This window comes from Rana temporaria, chromosome 8 (assembly GCF_905171775.1).
Source record: "Rana temporaria chromosome 8, aRanTem1.1, whole genome shotgun sequence".
NCBI classification, from domain to species: domain Eukaryota; kingdom Metazoa; phylum Chordata; class Amphibia; order Anura; family Ranidae; genus Rana; species Rana temporaria.
In genome coordinates, this window is record NC_053496.1 from 34019575 (window position 1) to 34037372 (window position 17798).

Consider the following 17798-nt stretch of genomic DNA (forward strand, 5'->3'; position numbering starts at 1 on the left):
ACAGTATAAAAACAAATGTTCACAGCTGTTCCTGCAATTGTCAATCCATTAACATGCCACAGCTTCCAGCCTGGACAGGACCGCTCTACGTTGCAGCTTCCAGGACATCTGAGCGCAACGCCTAGCTTTCCCGTTAACGTTTTGAAAATGTTGAATTAAAGCGTATGATGGGGCAGCAGCTCTATCTGTTTCTGGAATGTTCTCACTGTTCTTCACATTGACGAACAACTACATCTTCCAATCAGTGGAATGAGGAAGAAGATTTACATTAACATGCACATGGCAACTACAGCACACCGCCTATCTGTATAGAAGGCCTAACTGGATGACATTCAGTTTGCACTATTATAAACAATTGCCTTTTTTTCTTCCGTTATAAACCTTCATGTTTTTTCACCTTAATGCATCCCATGCATTAAGGTGAAAAAACACCTTGCACTCTCCGGGCCCCCTGGGCCCCCGTTTTACTCAACTGAGCCCCGAACTTCCGTGGGCTCGACCCTGCGTCGCTTTCCAAACTGCTTGTCGGCTCTTCATTGGTTAGATTGATAGCAGCGCAGCCATTGGGTCCCGCTGCTGTCATCCAAATCAATGACACAGCGTGCTGGGGGGCGGGGCCAAGTCATACACTTGGTGGCTATGGCCGCTGAGTGTATCACACGGGAGAGCGCCCACAAGGTAACCCCCTTGGGAGAGAGCTTCCCAGAGGGGGTTACCTCCTGCGGGGAGGAGCTGTGAGAGCCGCCGAAGGACCCCAGAAGAGGACGACTGGGGCCACTCTGTAGCAATGCTCACCAAACACAACATTAGAAGAAGGTGCCCAAAGGGTGGCGCTAAAGAGCTGAAAAACTACGTAGTACGTCACTTCGTTCGTGTTTGTTGGCCTACAATTGTGTGCCGTTTGTATGCAAGACAAGTTTCTGGCCAACGCCCTTCGGACAAAAGTCTGACACCTTGTGTGTGGAAAATTTGATTGTGTGTACGAGGCTTTAGAATCCTTTTTTCACTTTTTTTCCTGATCTCGGTGCTGCTTATCTCCTCCAGCCAATTTCTATCTGCATGCATTGCTTTAACGTTAACTGCACATCATTGCTCTGGAGCAATTTTGGCAAGTGTCAACTGCGGACCATGTCTGTGCAATGTGGGGAGGCACACACCAGGGGTATATTTAACAGGGTGACAACAAAAGGAGCCCAAACAGGAGACAGTTGTCACCCCATAACAGGAAGTACCTAAACAAAGACCTTCATTATGAGTTCACCTAATTTTCTTTTAATAAAAGCTGCAAATTAGAAAGAACAAAAGAAGATGACATTTAAAATTACAGTAACAGCTTATATGCAATTTTAGTGTTGGTTTTAGATCTACTTAAAGGGTCACTAAAGGAATTTTTTTTTTTTAGCTAAATAGCTTCCTTTACCTTACTGCAGTACTGGTTTCATGTCCTCATTGTTCGTTTTTGCTTTGATGTTGCTGTAATCCTTCTCTGTTCTGGACACTTCCTGGTTGTCTGTTTCCTGATCACAGTACTGGGAGATTTCTCTCTGTGGTGACTTATTAAGGAGGTGTGATTACTGTGTGTAAAACGAAACTGGATTGGTGCTGAGGGGTTTTAGACAAAGCATCGCTGCCCTCTATTGGCTCTTTGTCTCTGTACATCAGAGAAGCAGGAAACAACAGCAACAACGAAACTAAACTGCAGGTACATTATATGATTTATTTTTATCTATTTTTAATAATTTTTAAAAGGAATCAGTTAACTATTATGTCTCTATACCCTGTAAACAGTCATTTCAGCAAAAAATTATTTTTCCTTTAGTGACCCTTTAACCACTTGCCGACCTCCTCATGTAGATATACGTCCGCAGAATGGCACGGACAGGCACATCAACGTACCTGTACGTGCTCTGCTTGACGTTACATGCGTCGGTCGGTAAGCCTCGGGGAGCGATCCGGGACGACGGCGCGGCTATTCGTTTTTATCGCCGCCCCCTCGCGATCGCTCCCCGGAGCTGGAGAACGGGGAGAGCCGTGTGTAAACACGGCTTCCCCGTGCTTCACTATGGCGGCGCATCGATCGAGTGATCCCTTTTATAGGGAGACTCGATCGATGATGTCAGTCCTACAGCCACACCCCCCTACAGTAGTAAACACACACTAAGTGAACACTAAATGTTACAGCGCCCCCTGTGTTTAACTCCCAAACTGCAACTGTCATTTTCACAATAAAGAATGCAATTTAAATGCATGTTTTGCTGTGAAAATGACAATGGTCCCAAAAATGTGTCAAAATTGTCCGAAGTGTCCGCCATAATGTCGCAGTCACGAAAAAAAATTGCTGATCGCCGCCATTAGTAGTAAAAAAAATAAAAATGCAATAAAACTATCCCCTATTTTGTAAACGCTATAAATTTTGCGCAAACCAACCGATAAACGATTATTGCGATTTTTTTTACCAAAAATAGGTAGAAGAATACGTATCGGCCTAAACTGAGGGGAAAAAATAATTTTTATATATGTTTTTGGGGGATATTTATTATAGCAAAAAGTAAAAAATATTGAATTTTTTTCAAAATTGTCGCTCTATTTTTGTTTATAGCGCAAAAAATAAAAACCGCAGAGGTGATCAAATACCACCAAAAGAAATCTCTATTTGTGGGGAAAAAAGGACGCCAATTTTGTTTGGGAGCCACGTCGCACGACCGCGCAATTGTCTGTTAAAGCGACGCAGTCCCGAACTGTAAAAACCCCTTGGGTCTTTAGGCAGCATATTGGTCCGGGGCTAAGGGGTTAAACTTCTAGTTGGTTTGGTATTGTACCTAATGGCTGCTCTGCTGTCCACTCTCCATGGTAGCTGAACCTTCCTGGAGATGGGATAGTTTTCTTCAAAAGCTCTGATCTGTTTTAATGATGGAAAGTGATTTTTTACCTTCCAAAAAGAAACAGGTATTCACTTGGCATTTTATGTTCTTCCAGCATGCCTTTGTAGGAATTGATCTTTAATTTAAAAAGCCATTAATAAATGGTGGGATGACACAGGGTGCTGACCCAGTTCTAGCTTATTGTTCACCTTGCGCATCGATCAAAACACCTCCGGCCATCTATGTCCACCTGAGCAAGACATCTGCTCCTGGAACATCCCGCTGGCTTGCTCTGTGCTGGCCGGATCCCACCGCATGAAAGAAGGTCACTTTCTGTGTTAATCAAACCTGAAGTAAATGGTCACTTATTTTCCATCTGACGGCAAGGAAATGTGCAGAATATTTGTGTTCTGACTGACAGTTACCATCTCAGGACTTAAAAGTTTGTAAAGGTAAAAAATGTTTTTCCTAAATAGCTTCCTTTACCTTAGTGCAGTCCTCCTTCAGTTACCTCATCCTTCCATTTTGCTCTTAAATGTCCTTATTTCTTCTGAGAAATCCTTACTTCCTGTTCTTCTATCTGTAACTCCACACAGTAATACAAGGCTTTCTCCCTGGTGTGGAGTATCGTGCTCGCCCCTCCCTTGAGCGGAGAGGGGGCGAGCAGGAGAGTCAGGATGCTCTCTACGTTGCAGATAGAGAAAGAAGCTGTGTGTTACTGGGCGTCCTGACTCTCCTACTCGCCCCCTCCCCCTTCAAGGGACTCTCCTGCAGTCCAAGGGCAAATAAGGACATTTAAAAGCAAAATGGAAGGATGAGGTAAGTGAAGGAGGACTGCACTAAGGTAAAGGAAGAAAAAATGTTTTACCTTTACAACCCCTTTGTATGTCAATCATATAGCAGGAGCAGCATGAAAACTATCTGCCTGAGATCTATGAGCCCAATGCATTTGGGAAATAGAAGAGTGTCATTTCAACTGTAATGCCGCGTACACCCGCTCGGAATTTCCGACAACAAATGTTCGATGGTTGCTTTTAGGTCAGAAATTCCGACCGTGTGTAGGCTCCAACGGACATTTTCTGACGGAATTTCTGACAACAAAAATTTGAGAGCTGGTTCTCAAATTTTCTGACAAATATCTGTTCTCGCAAATTCCAATCGTGTATGGACAATTCAGACGCCAAAAATTCCACGCATGCTCTGAATCAAGTACGAGACGGAAGCGCTCGGTCTGGTAAAACTAGCGTTCGTAATGGAGATAGCACATTCGTCACACTGTAATGAACTGAAAAGCCTGAGGCTGAAAAGCGCAAATCGTCTCTCACCAAACATCTACTAACACGACTGGTATTGAACTTCTCTTTTCTAGTGCTGTGTTGTACGTCACCTCGTTCTTGACGTTCGTAATTTCCGACAACATTTGTGTGACCGTGTGTATGCAGGACAAGTTTGAGCCAACATTCGTCAGAAATGTATCCACAGGTTTTGTTGTCGGAATGTCCGATCGTCTGTACGCGGCATTAATCTTCTCCTATGATCAATGGTGAACATCGTACAACACTCTGCTACTGCCATTACTAACTGCCACTGAGGGTAACTCCCGATCACCTATATGGTAGGGACTGAAAATTTCCTAGTAGGAATCGTAAGCACCACCACACATGGGGATGATTTCCACCCCTTTTTAAATATTGACTTTATTTCTACTTTTAGCTTTAAAGGCCAATACTGAATTTCCATTTCAAGAATACAAACCGCTCGACTCCCGATACTTGTTCAGCACCAGATAATATAAGTAAAATTAAAGACGAAAAAGAAAGAACAAAATAAGGTATGTGTCTAAATGATGAATGAAATAGAACTGTATTCATCAAGAGATAAATCGCAAATTTTAACAGAAGGTATCCCTGTTATCCTGAAGTAAGGAAAGAAGAAGGATAAAGGGATATTAAACAATAAAGGATTCTAACGATATTATTAAAGTTCTAAAACTGTAAAGAGGTGGTTAAAGGTGCATGCATTTCATCTCTGGCTATTTCACATATTTCTGAAATGGGAAATTATCAAAAAGACTGATTATCAAGATCTGATGTTGATCAACTTATGAGAAGTTGATCACACAACCCTTTGCGTTCCTGGCTCAGGAAGCATTTTTGGTTGGAGAACCAGCCATTTTTTTCTTTGGAAAACAAGACCAATTCGGATGGGCATATGGATTAGAATTTGTATATTCTGTCCCCATGGCACTTTGCCGTCCTCCTTGACATCCTGCCACACTCCATCCCCTTCGCACCCTGCCATACTCCTTCCCTGTGACATCCTGCCAAACTCCTTCCCCTTCCTACCCTGCCAAGATAAAGGTGAGACGAATTCTGATGGGCATATGGGTTAGCATTGGTATATTCTGCCCCCCATGGCACTTTGCCATACTCAGTCCTCTTGACATCCTGGCACACTCCATCCTCTTCGCACCCTGCCGCACTTCATCCCTGTTACATCATGTTAAAGTCCTTTCCCTTCATACCCTGCCACGATAAAGGCAAGACCAATTCTGATGGGCATATGGGTTAGCATTGGTGTAATTTGTCCCAATGACACTTTGCAGCACTCAGTCCTCTTGACATCCTGCCACAGCCTGTCTCCTTGACACCCTGCCACATTCTGTCTCCTTGACATCCTGCCACATTCTGTCTCCTTGACACCCTGCCACAGTCTGTCTCCTTGACACCCTGCCACAGTCTGTCTCCTTGACACCCTGCCACAGTCTCTCTCCTTGACACCCTGCCACAGTCTCTCTCCTTGACACCCTGCCACAGTCTGTCTCCTTGACACCCTGCCACAGTCTGTCTCCTTGACACCCTGCCACAGTCTGTCTCCTTGACACCCTGCCACAGTCTGTCTCCTTGACACCCTGCCACAGTCTGTCTCCTTGACACCTTGCCACAGTCTGTCTCCTTGACATCTTGCCACACTCCCTCCCTATCGCGCCCTGCCACACTCCCTCCCCATCGCGCCCTGCCACACTCCCTCCCCATCGCGCCCTGCCACACTCCCTCCCCATCGCGCCCTGCCACACTCCCTCCCCATCGCGCCCTGCCACACTCCCTCCCCATCGCGCCCTGCCACACTCCCTCCCCATCGCGCCCTGCCACACTCCCTCCCCATCGCGCCCTGCCACACTCCCTCCCCATCGCGCCCTGCCACACTCCCTCCCCATCGCGCCCTGCCACACTCCCTCCCCATCGCGCCCTGCCACACTCCCTCCCCATCGCGCCCTGCCACACTCCCTCCCCATCGCGCCCTGCCACACTCCCTCCCCATCGCGCCCTGCCACACTCCCTCCCCATCGCGCCCTGCTACACTCCCTCCCCATCGCGCCCTGCCACACTCCCTCCCCATCGCGCCCTGCCACACTCCCTCCCCATCGCGCCCTGCCACACTCCCTCCCCATCGCGCCCTGCCACACTCCCTCCCCATCGCGCCCTGCCACACTCCCTCCCTATCGCGCCCTGCCACACTCCCTTCCTATCGCGCCCTGCCACACTCCCTCCCTATCGTGCCCTGCCACACTTCCTCCCTATTGTGCCCTGCCTACCCTCCATGTCCATTCGCACCCTGCCACGCTCTGTCCCTTTCGTACCTTTCCACTCAGTCCCTGGGATACTCAGCCACACGTTGTCCTTATGATCCAGAGTTTCACCATTATAGGAAGTAACAGGATTGATAAAGCTATAGAAAATTTGAAAAACAAAAACTCAATAGCAGTTTTAACACATATTCACTTGACACCCTGCCACACGCTGTCCCTGTGATGCCCTGCCACACGCCCTCGCCGTGACACCCTGCCGCACGCCATCCCCGTGACTTCCTGCCACAGTCTGTCGCCGTGACACCCTGCCGCACGCCATCCCCGTGACTCCCTGCCACAGTCTGTCGCCGTGACTTCCTGCCACACTACGCCACCTTTGCACTCTGTCACACTCTGGCCCCTTCGTGCCTTGCCACACCTTGTCCCCTTGACACCCATGCCACACTCCGTTCCTGGGACACTCAGCCACACTTTGTCCTTATAAATGTGTCACCAATATAGGAGGTAACATAAAATCATGACACAAAGAAACAAACAAAGGCATTAAAAAAATCTTAGCTGGAGTAGAGGCTTTAAAACCAACACTAGTAAATAGGCAAGCTTTATTAATGTGTTTTGATGCAAAGGCTGCCTTGACTTAGTTTTCCCCCAATCTCACTCATGAATAATTTCTTTTACCTTGTTCTTTACAAACACAACCCAAAATTCTTTCTACACTTTGTCCTACGTTTTATGAGTGCACATAAAAGACTAGTCCAGTACTAGCGCTAATCAAAACCGATGTAATTTACTGGTTCTTTCAGAGGCACATTACAGCCTTGCGCTAACACTACCTCTAAAAGTGCCAGAAAACGAGTTCCATTTTCATGCACACAATTGGAGGAAAATAAATGGTTTTAGTTCCCAGTATAGAAACCGGCGCTGCATTGTGCGCTTCTCAAACATGAATGTGCCAGCATCGGCACCAAAAAGAGTTGTGAGTAAGGCAAGGCAGCTGAGTGAGAAAAACAAGCTCTGGCCTTTCAAACACAAGTGTGGCCCTAATGGAACCAAATGGTCCATTATTAAGTATTTGCGATTGATTAGTAACACGCACAGCAAAACACGAATGCATTTGGAAAAGAATGGGGCCTTTTAGCCAATAGAATCCTATTCACAGAAAGAAGACAGAAAAATTAGCTGAAACATTTTGATTATGGCAGACTCGAGCGTCCGGTTGTGTGTGAGCGGCGCAGGCAGGCATTGCCGCTCTCTGTTAATCAGCCTCAGAGTGCTCGCTAAACACAGTTATTACATCCTTTCTCCCGATGCGAGAAAAAGCTCCAGAAAAGAGAAAATGAAACTATACAATAGCGCAAAAGCCCCAAAAGCTGTGAAAAGAAAAAATATCATTAAGCTTTTATTTGCAATAGATAGACGATCTCAAAGTCTGGAATTGCCAGGTAATTTTGCACCGGCGAACAATGTCCAGCCGCTCGGAATCAAGTGCTCCATTGTTCGTCGCCGCCGACACGTGTCAATTACATGCCTATTTCTACGTAGGGGACTTGCTGGGACCGCAGCGACTATGGCTGCCGACAAGTGGCCAACTAAACGCTGATTTGATTACAAGGCAAGCACTGCGAACAAATGAAATGCAAGATTACAGGGATTATGATCTACACTGGGTAAACAGGGCTGGGGAAAAGACTTTAAGCAAAAATTTGAAAACATAAAACAGCAGTAAATTTTGTTGTTTCTTCAAAATCATTCTACGTATTTTTTAATACAACTAATGTAAGGGCTAGCTCACATCACACGGCAACACACAGCACATAATACATAGGCGCTGCTGTGTGGCATTGTTTTAATGCATTTTTTTATTTATTATTTTCTTTATTTCTTTTATTTTCTTCTGTATTATATTATCACAACACACACCGATGCGTTGGCGTGAACATGCTCAATACAAAGCAAGGCTTTTTTCCCTGTCAATGCATTAGTCAACACTGCCCAATGCTTTTCCAATGGGAATGGTGTGAACAAGTCCATTCCTAAATTCTGACATGCCTCACTACCGTACTTGCCGACCAGCCGCCGTAGATCTACGTCATCTCGCCGTTCAGCCAATAGGGGCGCGCGCACCCCCCGCTCGCCCCTGATCACGATGCGCGTGCCCGGCGGGTGCGATCACCGCCCGGAACCCGCGATCGTTTGTTACAGAGCGAGAGCTGTGTGTTTAAAAACACAGCTCCCGGTCCTGTCAGGGAGTGAAATTACCTATCGTCTGTTCATACAATGTATGAACAGAGATTTGTCATTTCCCCATGTCAGTCCCACCCCCCCTTCAGTTAGAACACACCCAGGGAACATGATTAACCCCTTCCTCGACCCCTAGTGTTAACCCCTTCACTGCCAGTGGCATTTTTATAGCACTGATCGCTATAAAAATGCCTGTGGTCCCAAAAATGTGTCAAAAGTGTCCGCCATTATGTCGCAGTACCGATAAAAATCGCTGATCACCGCCATTACTAGTAAAAAAAATATATTAATAAAAATGCCATAAAACTATCCCCTATTTTGTAAACGCTATAACTTTTGCGCAAACTAATCAATAAATGCTTATTGCAATTTTTTTTAACGAAAAATATGTAGAAGAATACGTATCGGTCTAAACTGAGGAAATATTTTTTATATATATATATATATATATATATATATATATATATATATATATATATATATATATATATATATATATATTTTTTTTTTTTTTTTTTTTGAGGGATATTTATTATAGCAAAAAGTAAAAAATATTCATTTTTTTCAAAATTGTCGCTCTATTTTTGTTTATAGCGCAAAAACTAAAAACCGCAGAGGTGATCAAATACCACCAAAAGAAAGCTCTATTTGTGGGAAAAAAAGGACGCCGATTTTGTTTGGGAGCCACGTCGCACAATTGTCAGTGCCGAAATATGGTCCGGGGCTGAAGTGGTTAAGCTCCGTAATCGCCTGAATGGCAACCCTTTCTGACTTTGCTACCGAGTTTACAAACCATGGAGGAACATGGGGCAGTACCACATGTACTTTGACAACCGAGGACACAGAACACCAAAAAAAATCTAAAGTGTGAATTGTTCTTTACACTACAAATAAGCAATAATGTTTAATTTGTAACAAAAAAGCATGATAAACTGGGCATAGTTCGTTATTGTTATCTGTAACCTTAAAGCCCACTTGCTTGGTCAATTCTATCCTCAAATGATCTCGGAGATGTCTTGATGATTGTAGGCCATACACGGTTTGAATCTTGAGTGGTTCCTGCTGAAATTCAAACTGTATATGGGCAGGCTGAATGTACAAAGTTGAACTATGGCTCCCCCCCCCCCCCCACTGGGAGAAGACAATGGCTTGGTAGAAGGGATTCCCACATCAACACTGTCTGCGTTGTTGATGGGGAAATCAAGAGAATTTCTTTCCTGCAACTCATGGTTGCAGGAAAGGAATTCAGATCATGTGTGGCCTGCCTAAAGCTACATAAATCGTATTAATTTATAGCTACTAGGTAAGATATGAGTAGAAATTAAGAAGGTGGTTGAGCTAAGCTTGTTAACATCCCTGCTCGAAGAGGACCATGGCCTGGACCACCCACCATCGCACATGATAAAAAGCCGATTGTGATTGGGAGGAGCACATCTACAGTAGGTGATAGAATGAAAACTCAAATCTTGGAAGAACTGGCTCCAATTTCTTTTAACGATCAAAAAACAAAAAAAATACACCTTTAACCATAAAGATCTGACTATCAGTCTGAAAATCTTATGTCTTCATACAAACTGGTCAAGCAAATGAAAGTTACAGATATAAAATATATTTAGTTATGGTTAAATGACAGGTTCCCTTTGTTGAAAAATCAAAATGCTAAATATATTATTTAGCATGCAGTTTCGTTCATATTTAAACCCATTAAACTAGAGAGTGTTTCTTTCTTGTAAGCTGTACAGTAAAATTGTTACTTCTCATGGATAATGAGCACCTGTCATGGAAAATTTACGAAGGTGGAAATCAAAATGCAAGAAGAAAGAAAAGTTTACAAAAAGTATAAACCTTTGTTCCGCCGAATGGTAGAATAAGCAAGAACATTGTGTTATATGGTGTTGTCCTTCTGTTTTTCTATGCCTTTTAGATAAGTATATCTTCTTCTGGGCTGTAAGCTCTTGTGGCCAGGAATCTCATCCCTAATAACAGTTATTATCCCCCCCCCCCCCACCCCCGGCCAATATGTCATCACCAAGTACAACAAAGCAGATGACGATTATGCCCCGTACACACCATCACTTTATGTGATGAAAAAAAACGACATTTTCTGTGAAGTAAAAAATGACGTTTTTGAAACTTCAATTTTCAAAGACGAAGTTGCCTACACACCATCGTTTTTCTAACAATGTTCTAGCAAAGCGAGGTTACGTTCACCACGTTTTTCCATTGAAGCTCGCTTCATAAGTAGCTTCTAGGCATGCGCGGGTGAAAAAACGTCGTTTTAAACGACGTTTTTGCTACACACGGTCAATTTCTGTGAAGTAAAAGTTGACGTTTTGAAAAACGACACATAAAAAAAAACTTTCTGGATAGAGAAGGAAATGAGAAGACGAGGAATATTTATTAGACTTCATGCACATTGGATGTTATAAAAAAAAGCCAGTAGCTTTAGCTGTAGAATGAGTTTTTCAGCGTTTTTGCAGTAGCGTTTTTCAGCGTGTGAAAATCAATGTTTCCCTATGGGAGCCATCTCAGCTGGTCCAACACAAGTTGGTCCAATTTTGAAAATGACCCCTGCACTACTTTGGTCTGACTTTGACCCTACTTCAGCCCATTGAATATCACTGAAGTCGGATCAAAGTCAGATCGCCATCTTGCCTGATCTGACTTTGGCATGCGACTTGTGCTCTGATGATCCTGAGGGGGAACTCCACACCATTTTTTTTTAAATGGAATTGGTTCCCCCTCTAAGAGCATACCAGGCCCTTCGATCTGGTATGGATTTTAAGGGGAACCCCCTACGCCGAAAAAACAGTGTGGGGGTCCCCCCAAAGTCCATAGCAGACCCTTATCCGAACATGCAGCCCTGTCGGTCCAGAAAGGGGGTGGGGACGAACAAGCCCCCCCCCTCCTGAACCGTACCAGGCCAAATGCCCTTGCATGCCACCCCAAAGCATCTTGTCCCCATGTTGATGAGGACAAGGGCCTCTTCCCGACAACCCTGGCCGATGGTTGTCGGGGTCTGTGGGCGGGGGGCTTATCGGAATCTGGGAGCGGTGTGCTCAGGGTGATGTGCGGTGTTCGTTTTCAATCACACATGGCATTTTGCTTTTTGGCCAAAAAGTTAAATTTTGGTCTCATCTGACCAGAGCACCTTCTTCCACGTGTTTGTTGTGTCTCCCACATGGCTTCTCGCAAACTGTAAACAGGACTTTTATGGCTTTCTTTCAACAATGGCTTTCTTCTTGTCACTCTTCCATAAAGGTCAGATTTGTGGAGAGCACGACTAATAGTTGTCCTGTGGACAGATTCTCCCACCTGAGCTGTGGATCTCTGCAGCTCCTCCAGAGTTACCATGTTGGCTGCTTCTCTGATTAATGCTCTCCTTGCCAGGCCTGCCAGTTTAGGTGGACGGCCATGTCTTATGAGGTTTGCAGTTGTGCCATACTCTTTCCATTTTTGGATGATGGCTTGAACAGTGCTCTGTGAGATGTTCAAAGCTTGGGATATTTTGTTATAACCTAACCCTGCTTTAAACTTCTCCACAACTTCATCCCCGACCTGTCTGGTGTGCTCCTTAGCCTTCATAATGCAGATTAAATTACACACAGGTGGACTCTATATACTAATTAGGTGACTTCTGAAGGCAATTGGTTCCACTGGATTTTAGTTAGGGGTATCAGAGTAAAGGGGGCTGAACACAAATGCACACCACACTTTTCAAACCATTTACCATTTTCCTTCCACTTTACACTTATGTACCACTTTGTGTTGGTCTATCACATAAAATCACAATAAAATACATTTATGTTTTTGTTTGTAACATGACAAAATGTGGAAAATTTCAAGGGGTATGAATATTGTTTTCAAGGCACCGCATATCCCTATTATGCCATATATTGCACTTAGATAATAATATTGAAAACACAAACATCTAATTCAGTGACAGCATCTACAGAAATCAATGGTCAATGCAATACTTAGCCAGCCCTTAGTGTCATGTAAGCCACTCCACTTTGCAGAGTACACTGGGGAAACATGCCAGATAGTGTAATAACACCGCCTTTGCACGTTATGCTCATAAGAGATTCTTCAGAAGAAGCTTCTGAATAAAGTTGAGAAGGTGAATCTCCCCAGCAGGGACAAAGACAGCAAAATGAAAAATAGGAAAACTACAGTAAAGCTATGGCTATATGTACACTTCAACATTAAAAATATATTTGAGATACAAACTCACCAATGTCATAAGCCAGGAAGTCAGCTGAGAAGCACTTGGCGCCGTTACTGAGTGATGTGTCATTGTGGGTGTTTCCACCGAATACCAACATAGCGCCACTGATGACAACCGCCGAGTGCAGGTACCGCGACAATCCACTCTCCTTCAAGATCATCCTGAAAGACACAAAAATCACTATGTGGATGACATGATAGAGAGACTGAGAAAATATAAGAGAGAGAAAAGGAAATAAAAGATAAGAAAAAGAAAGAAAGAAAAGAAAGAAAGGAGGGAGGGAGGGAGAAAGAAAGAGCGAAAAAGAGAGAGAGAGGAACAAAGTAAAAGAAAGAGAACGAAAGAGAGAGAAAGAAAGAGACATAGACAGAGAAAGAGAGAAAGAGAACGAAAGAGTGAAAGAAAGAGACAGAGAAAGAGAGGACAAGAGAAAGAAAGAGTAGGAAAGAGAAAAAAGTGTAAAAGAGAGAAAATTAATAAAAAAAGAGAAAAAGGAAACATAAAAAGGAAAATAAAAGAGAGAGAGAGAGAGAGAGAGAGAGAGAAAGAAACACAAAAAAAGAGGGAAAGAGAGTAAGAAAAAAAAGAGAGAGAGCAAAGAAAGAAAGACAGAGAGATTGATAGCTAGATAGATATTGTGGTTTCCAAACATATTTGCAAATGTATAGAACTAAACTAAAATGATACACACAGGGAACTCCGTTTGGTCACCGACATACTGTACATACACTGACACATATCCAATGTATCTAAACACACATTACTTTATACATAAATATTTGCATTATATTATATTCATATCTCCAACTGCTATCGGAGCTGCTACTGATTGTATTTTCATTCATTATCTAGCAAAATATAGTGAACGTTATCAGTACATGCTGAGGCCAGGGCTGCGATGGCCCCGGGAACGCACTGGCTCCCCCTCTCTCTCTCTATCTTCTGTTTTCAATTTTCCTGTACAACAAGGCGGTAAAGGGAAGAGTAAATGGAATGGAAAGGTCATGTAATATATAGACTTGTGTCAGCTACAAATACGAGGAAAATCAATAAAGGTTTCCAGCGAGTTTAATAAATGGGTCAGTTGTGGTGGTAAAGGGCACGGAGCCCCAGGCCGCTTCTGCCCTTTCCGGGGTAATATATTTGCTTAATTCTCAGCCAGGGGCTGCAGCACGTGAGATATAAATTGATGAATAAGTAATCACAGCTGGAAGAAAAGATAAATGCCGAGTGCATCAAATACTCGTCTGCTTCTATTAACGTTTGCAAAGACACAACGCCGAGCTCAGCAACAATGGAATAATGCAGTGTGCGATCTGAGGCTTACTATAGGTGAGACACAGTACAAGCTATAGATTATACATAGCGACAGACTGATTTATTCACCAACACATTACTGAAATTCACATAATATATTAGTATCAAACAGCAAAATGCATAGACACCTCTCATTTTACTACCTTCTAATACCCTGTCTCATCTATCACTACCTTCTAATACCTTGGCTCATCTACTATTTCTACCTTCCAATATATTGGCTCATCTACTGTTATTACCTTCTAATACCTTGTTTCCTCTACTATTACTACCTTCTGATTCCTTGTCTCATCTACTATTACTACCTTCTAATACCCTGTCTCATCTACTATTACTACCTTCTAATACCTTGTCTCATCTACTATTACTACCTTTTAATACCCTGTCTCATCTACTATTACTACCTTCTAATACCTTGTCTCATCTACTATTACTACCTTCTGTGCCTTCTTCTACCTTCTGTTCCTGTGCCTTGAAAACTGTATAAAAGCTGAGAGTGAACCATTAAAGTTGTCTTACATTTGAAACCAGTAACGGAGCAAGTCTCGTTATTCTGGGAAAAGGGATGCCTGCTGGTTTGTCTGTGTGTCAGATAAGCTGTCGTGGGGTGATGGAAGGTCGGAAACGGTGGTGACCGTTACAGTCAGCTTCATCGGTTAACCGATGAGAACGGTCCTTCGGACCGTTCTCATCGGATGGACTGATCGTGTGTACGCGGCCTTAGAGCTTTGGAGAGAGGCAAGTACACAATATAGAATAGTGTGCTCATATTTCATGTCTGAGGTTTACAACCACTTTAAATAAACCAATCAGTTTGAACAGTCGATCACATAACAAATTGTTGTGTCTGCGGTACACAAGAGAGAATCTTGCTGGCCCCAGAAGCTTCTCATCTCAGATCTTTCTCCGTCATTAAGTCACCCTCGCAGTCTGCCGTAGTAGGTGTATTATCCTCCCTATAATGAATCGGGGGTCAGAGATTTCACGCTGCATCTCACATTATCACCCTTAATAACCGTGCAATCACTTAGGTCTCCGCTGAATCCATTAACATTAAGCTCTGATTTTCTACACGCCCTCCCTAGAAAACAAACACGATTTCTTCCATCAGCATTGCCAAGTTGCCACCAGCTAATGGCATTTCGATAGGGAAAGTGTATGCAGTCACCAGCGAGGCAAGCCGCTGCCCGCCTCCCCCATCCTTTTTTTCCGCCAGGGCAGTCAGGTGGGGGCGTCCGTGTGTCTGCAGGCACAAATTAAACCAACGAGAGAGAAAGTTCCTGCAGAAGGAACTTAATCTCCAAACAGCTTAGAGGAACGCAGGAACTAAAAAGGTCAACGTGTGCAGCGTGGAGCCCAAACGTCACCATCAGCAACCATGATGGATCAACAGATTAGTGGTGGTGCTGTTCAGGCAGAATTTGTAACTCTGCAATCTGCATGTTTTATATGCAATACAGATGTCTGGAGGCAAAAAAACAAATAGCAGCAATTCCTGGGAGTGCCGAGTCTGCCATAAAACCAAACACAGAGCACCGGTAGCGGCATCTCAGACTGGCCTTTTGTTAAGGATCAAACAACAGTCATTTAACAATTCTATTTATCTGGTTCATTACCATTATCAGCGCCATAGATCTGAGCGCTGACAGCAATTGTCAGAGACAGCAGAGAGATATTAGCATCTGTGAACAGCATGCAGAGGTGTAAGTATTGTGGCCCGGATTCACGTAGATGCGCGTAAATTTGTGCGGGCGTAACGTTTCCTATTTACATTACGCCTCCGCAACTTTTACAGGCAAGTGCCGTATTCTCAAAAGAAAGTTGCGGCGGCGTAGCGTAAATAGGCCGGCGTAAGCCCGCCTAATTCACATTGGGAAGAGGTGGGCGTGTGTTATGTAAAATAACCATGACCCGACGTGATTGACGTTTTTCACGAACGGCGCATGCGCCGTTCGTGGAAATATCCCAGTGTGCATTGCTCCAAATACGCCGCAAGGACGTATTGGGTTTGACATGAACGGAAATTACATCCAGGACGACTTACGCAAACAAAGTAAAAATTTTAAAATTCCATGTGGGAACAATGTCCATACCCAACATTGGTACGCCGCATGTACGCCACCATATAGCAGGGGTAACTTTACGCCGGGAAAAGCCTAACGTAAACGGCGTATCTGTACTGCGTCGGCCGGGCGTACGTTCGTGAACACGCCCCTAGCGGCCCCTAGCGACCAGCGTAAATATGCAGTTAAGATCCGACGGCGTAAGACACTTACGCCGGTCGGATCTAATAGAAATCTATGCGTAACTGATTCTAAGAATCAGGCGCATAGATACGACTGCCCAGACTCAGAGATACGATGGCGTATCTGGAGATACGCCGTCGTATCTCCTTTGTGAATCTGGGCCTAAATGCCTGCTTGCAGCGTTTTTCCTAAAATATTTTTAACTCACTTGCAATGTACCTTTGAACTTGAAAATGTGACTATTACATGAAAAAGTAAATTCTTTAGCACAACCTCTCCATCCTTGAACCTCATAGGCTCTCCTCTTCTTGGAGTGTCTGATTACTGTCTGTGTTAGCCCAGCTCCTCCGCCCCTCCCCATTAACCTCCCTACATAGACTTTTAAGTAGCTACCAGGGGAAAAATCTAGAGCAGGGGTCTCCAAACTTACAAAAGGGCCAGTGAACTGTCTTTCAGACTTTAGGGGGGGCCAGACTGTGGGCAGTCAGAGAAGAAAATGACCTGGCTTCACTAGGAGTAAACAATGCCCAAAATTAGGAATTAGGGAGGGAATAGTACCCTATCGTTGGTGTCAGTGGGACGATCTGTGCCTCGTCTTTGGTGTCAGTGGGAGAAATTGTGCCCCATTGGTGGTGTCAGTGGGAGGAATTGTGCCATGTTGTTGGTGTCAGTGGGAGGAATTGTGCCTTGTCGTTGGTTTTAGTGGGAGGAATTGTGCCCCGTCGTTGGTGTCAGTGGGAGGATCTGTGCCCCATTGTTGTCAGTGGGAGGGTCTGAGCCCCGTTGTTGGTGTCAGTGGGAGGAATTGTGCCTTGTCGTTGGTTTTAGTGGGAGGAATTGTGCCCCGTCGTTGGTGTCAGTGGGAGGATCTGTGCCCCATTGTTGTCAGTGGGAGGGTCTGAGCCCCGTTGTTGGTGTCAGTGGGAGGAATTGTGCCTTGTCGTTGGTGTCAGTGGGAGGAATTGTGCCCCGTCGTTGGTGTCAGTGGGAGGAATTGTGCCTTGTCATTGGTGTCAGTGGAAGGAATTGTGCCTTGTCGTTGGTGTCAGTGGGAGGAATTGTGCCTTGTCGTTGGTGTCAGTGGGAGGAATTGTGCCTTGTCGTTGGTGTCAGTGGGAGGAATTGTGCCTTGTCGTTGGTGTCAGTGGGAGGAATTGTGCCTTGTCGTTGGTGTCAGTGGAAGGAATTGTGCCTTGTCGTTGGTGTCAGTGGGAGGAATTGTGCCTTGTCGTTGGTGTCAGTGGGAGGAATTGTGCCTTGTCGTTGGTGTCAGTGGGAGGAATTGTGCCTTGTCGTTGGTGTCAGTGGGAGGAATT

General features: G+C 44.4%; 1 protein-coding gene across 1 annotated transcript in view; it reads right to left on the reverse strand.

The window, feature by feature from the left end:
- The window catches only part of ATRNL1 (attractin like 1), an 859416-nt gene that overhangs the window by 614421 nt on the left and 227197 nt on the right, over positions 1 to 17798 (reverse strand). The window contains exon 10 of the mRNA XM_040361535.1: positions 12926 to 13080. Within this exon, the coding sequence (XP_040217469.1) occupies positions 12926 to 13080 (155 nt within the window). The remainder of the gene's footprint in view (positions 1 to 12925; positions 13081 to 17798) is intronic.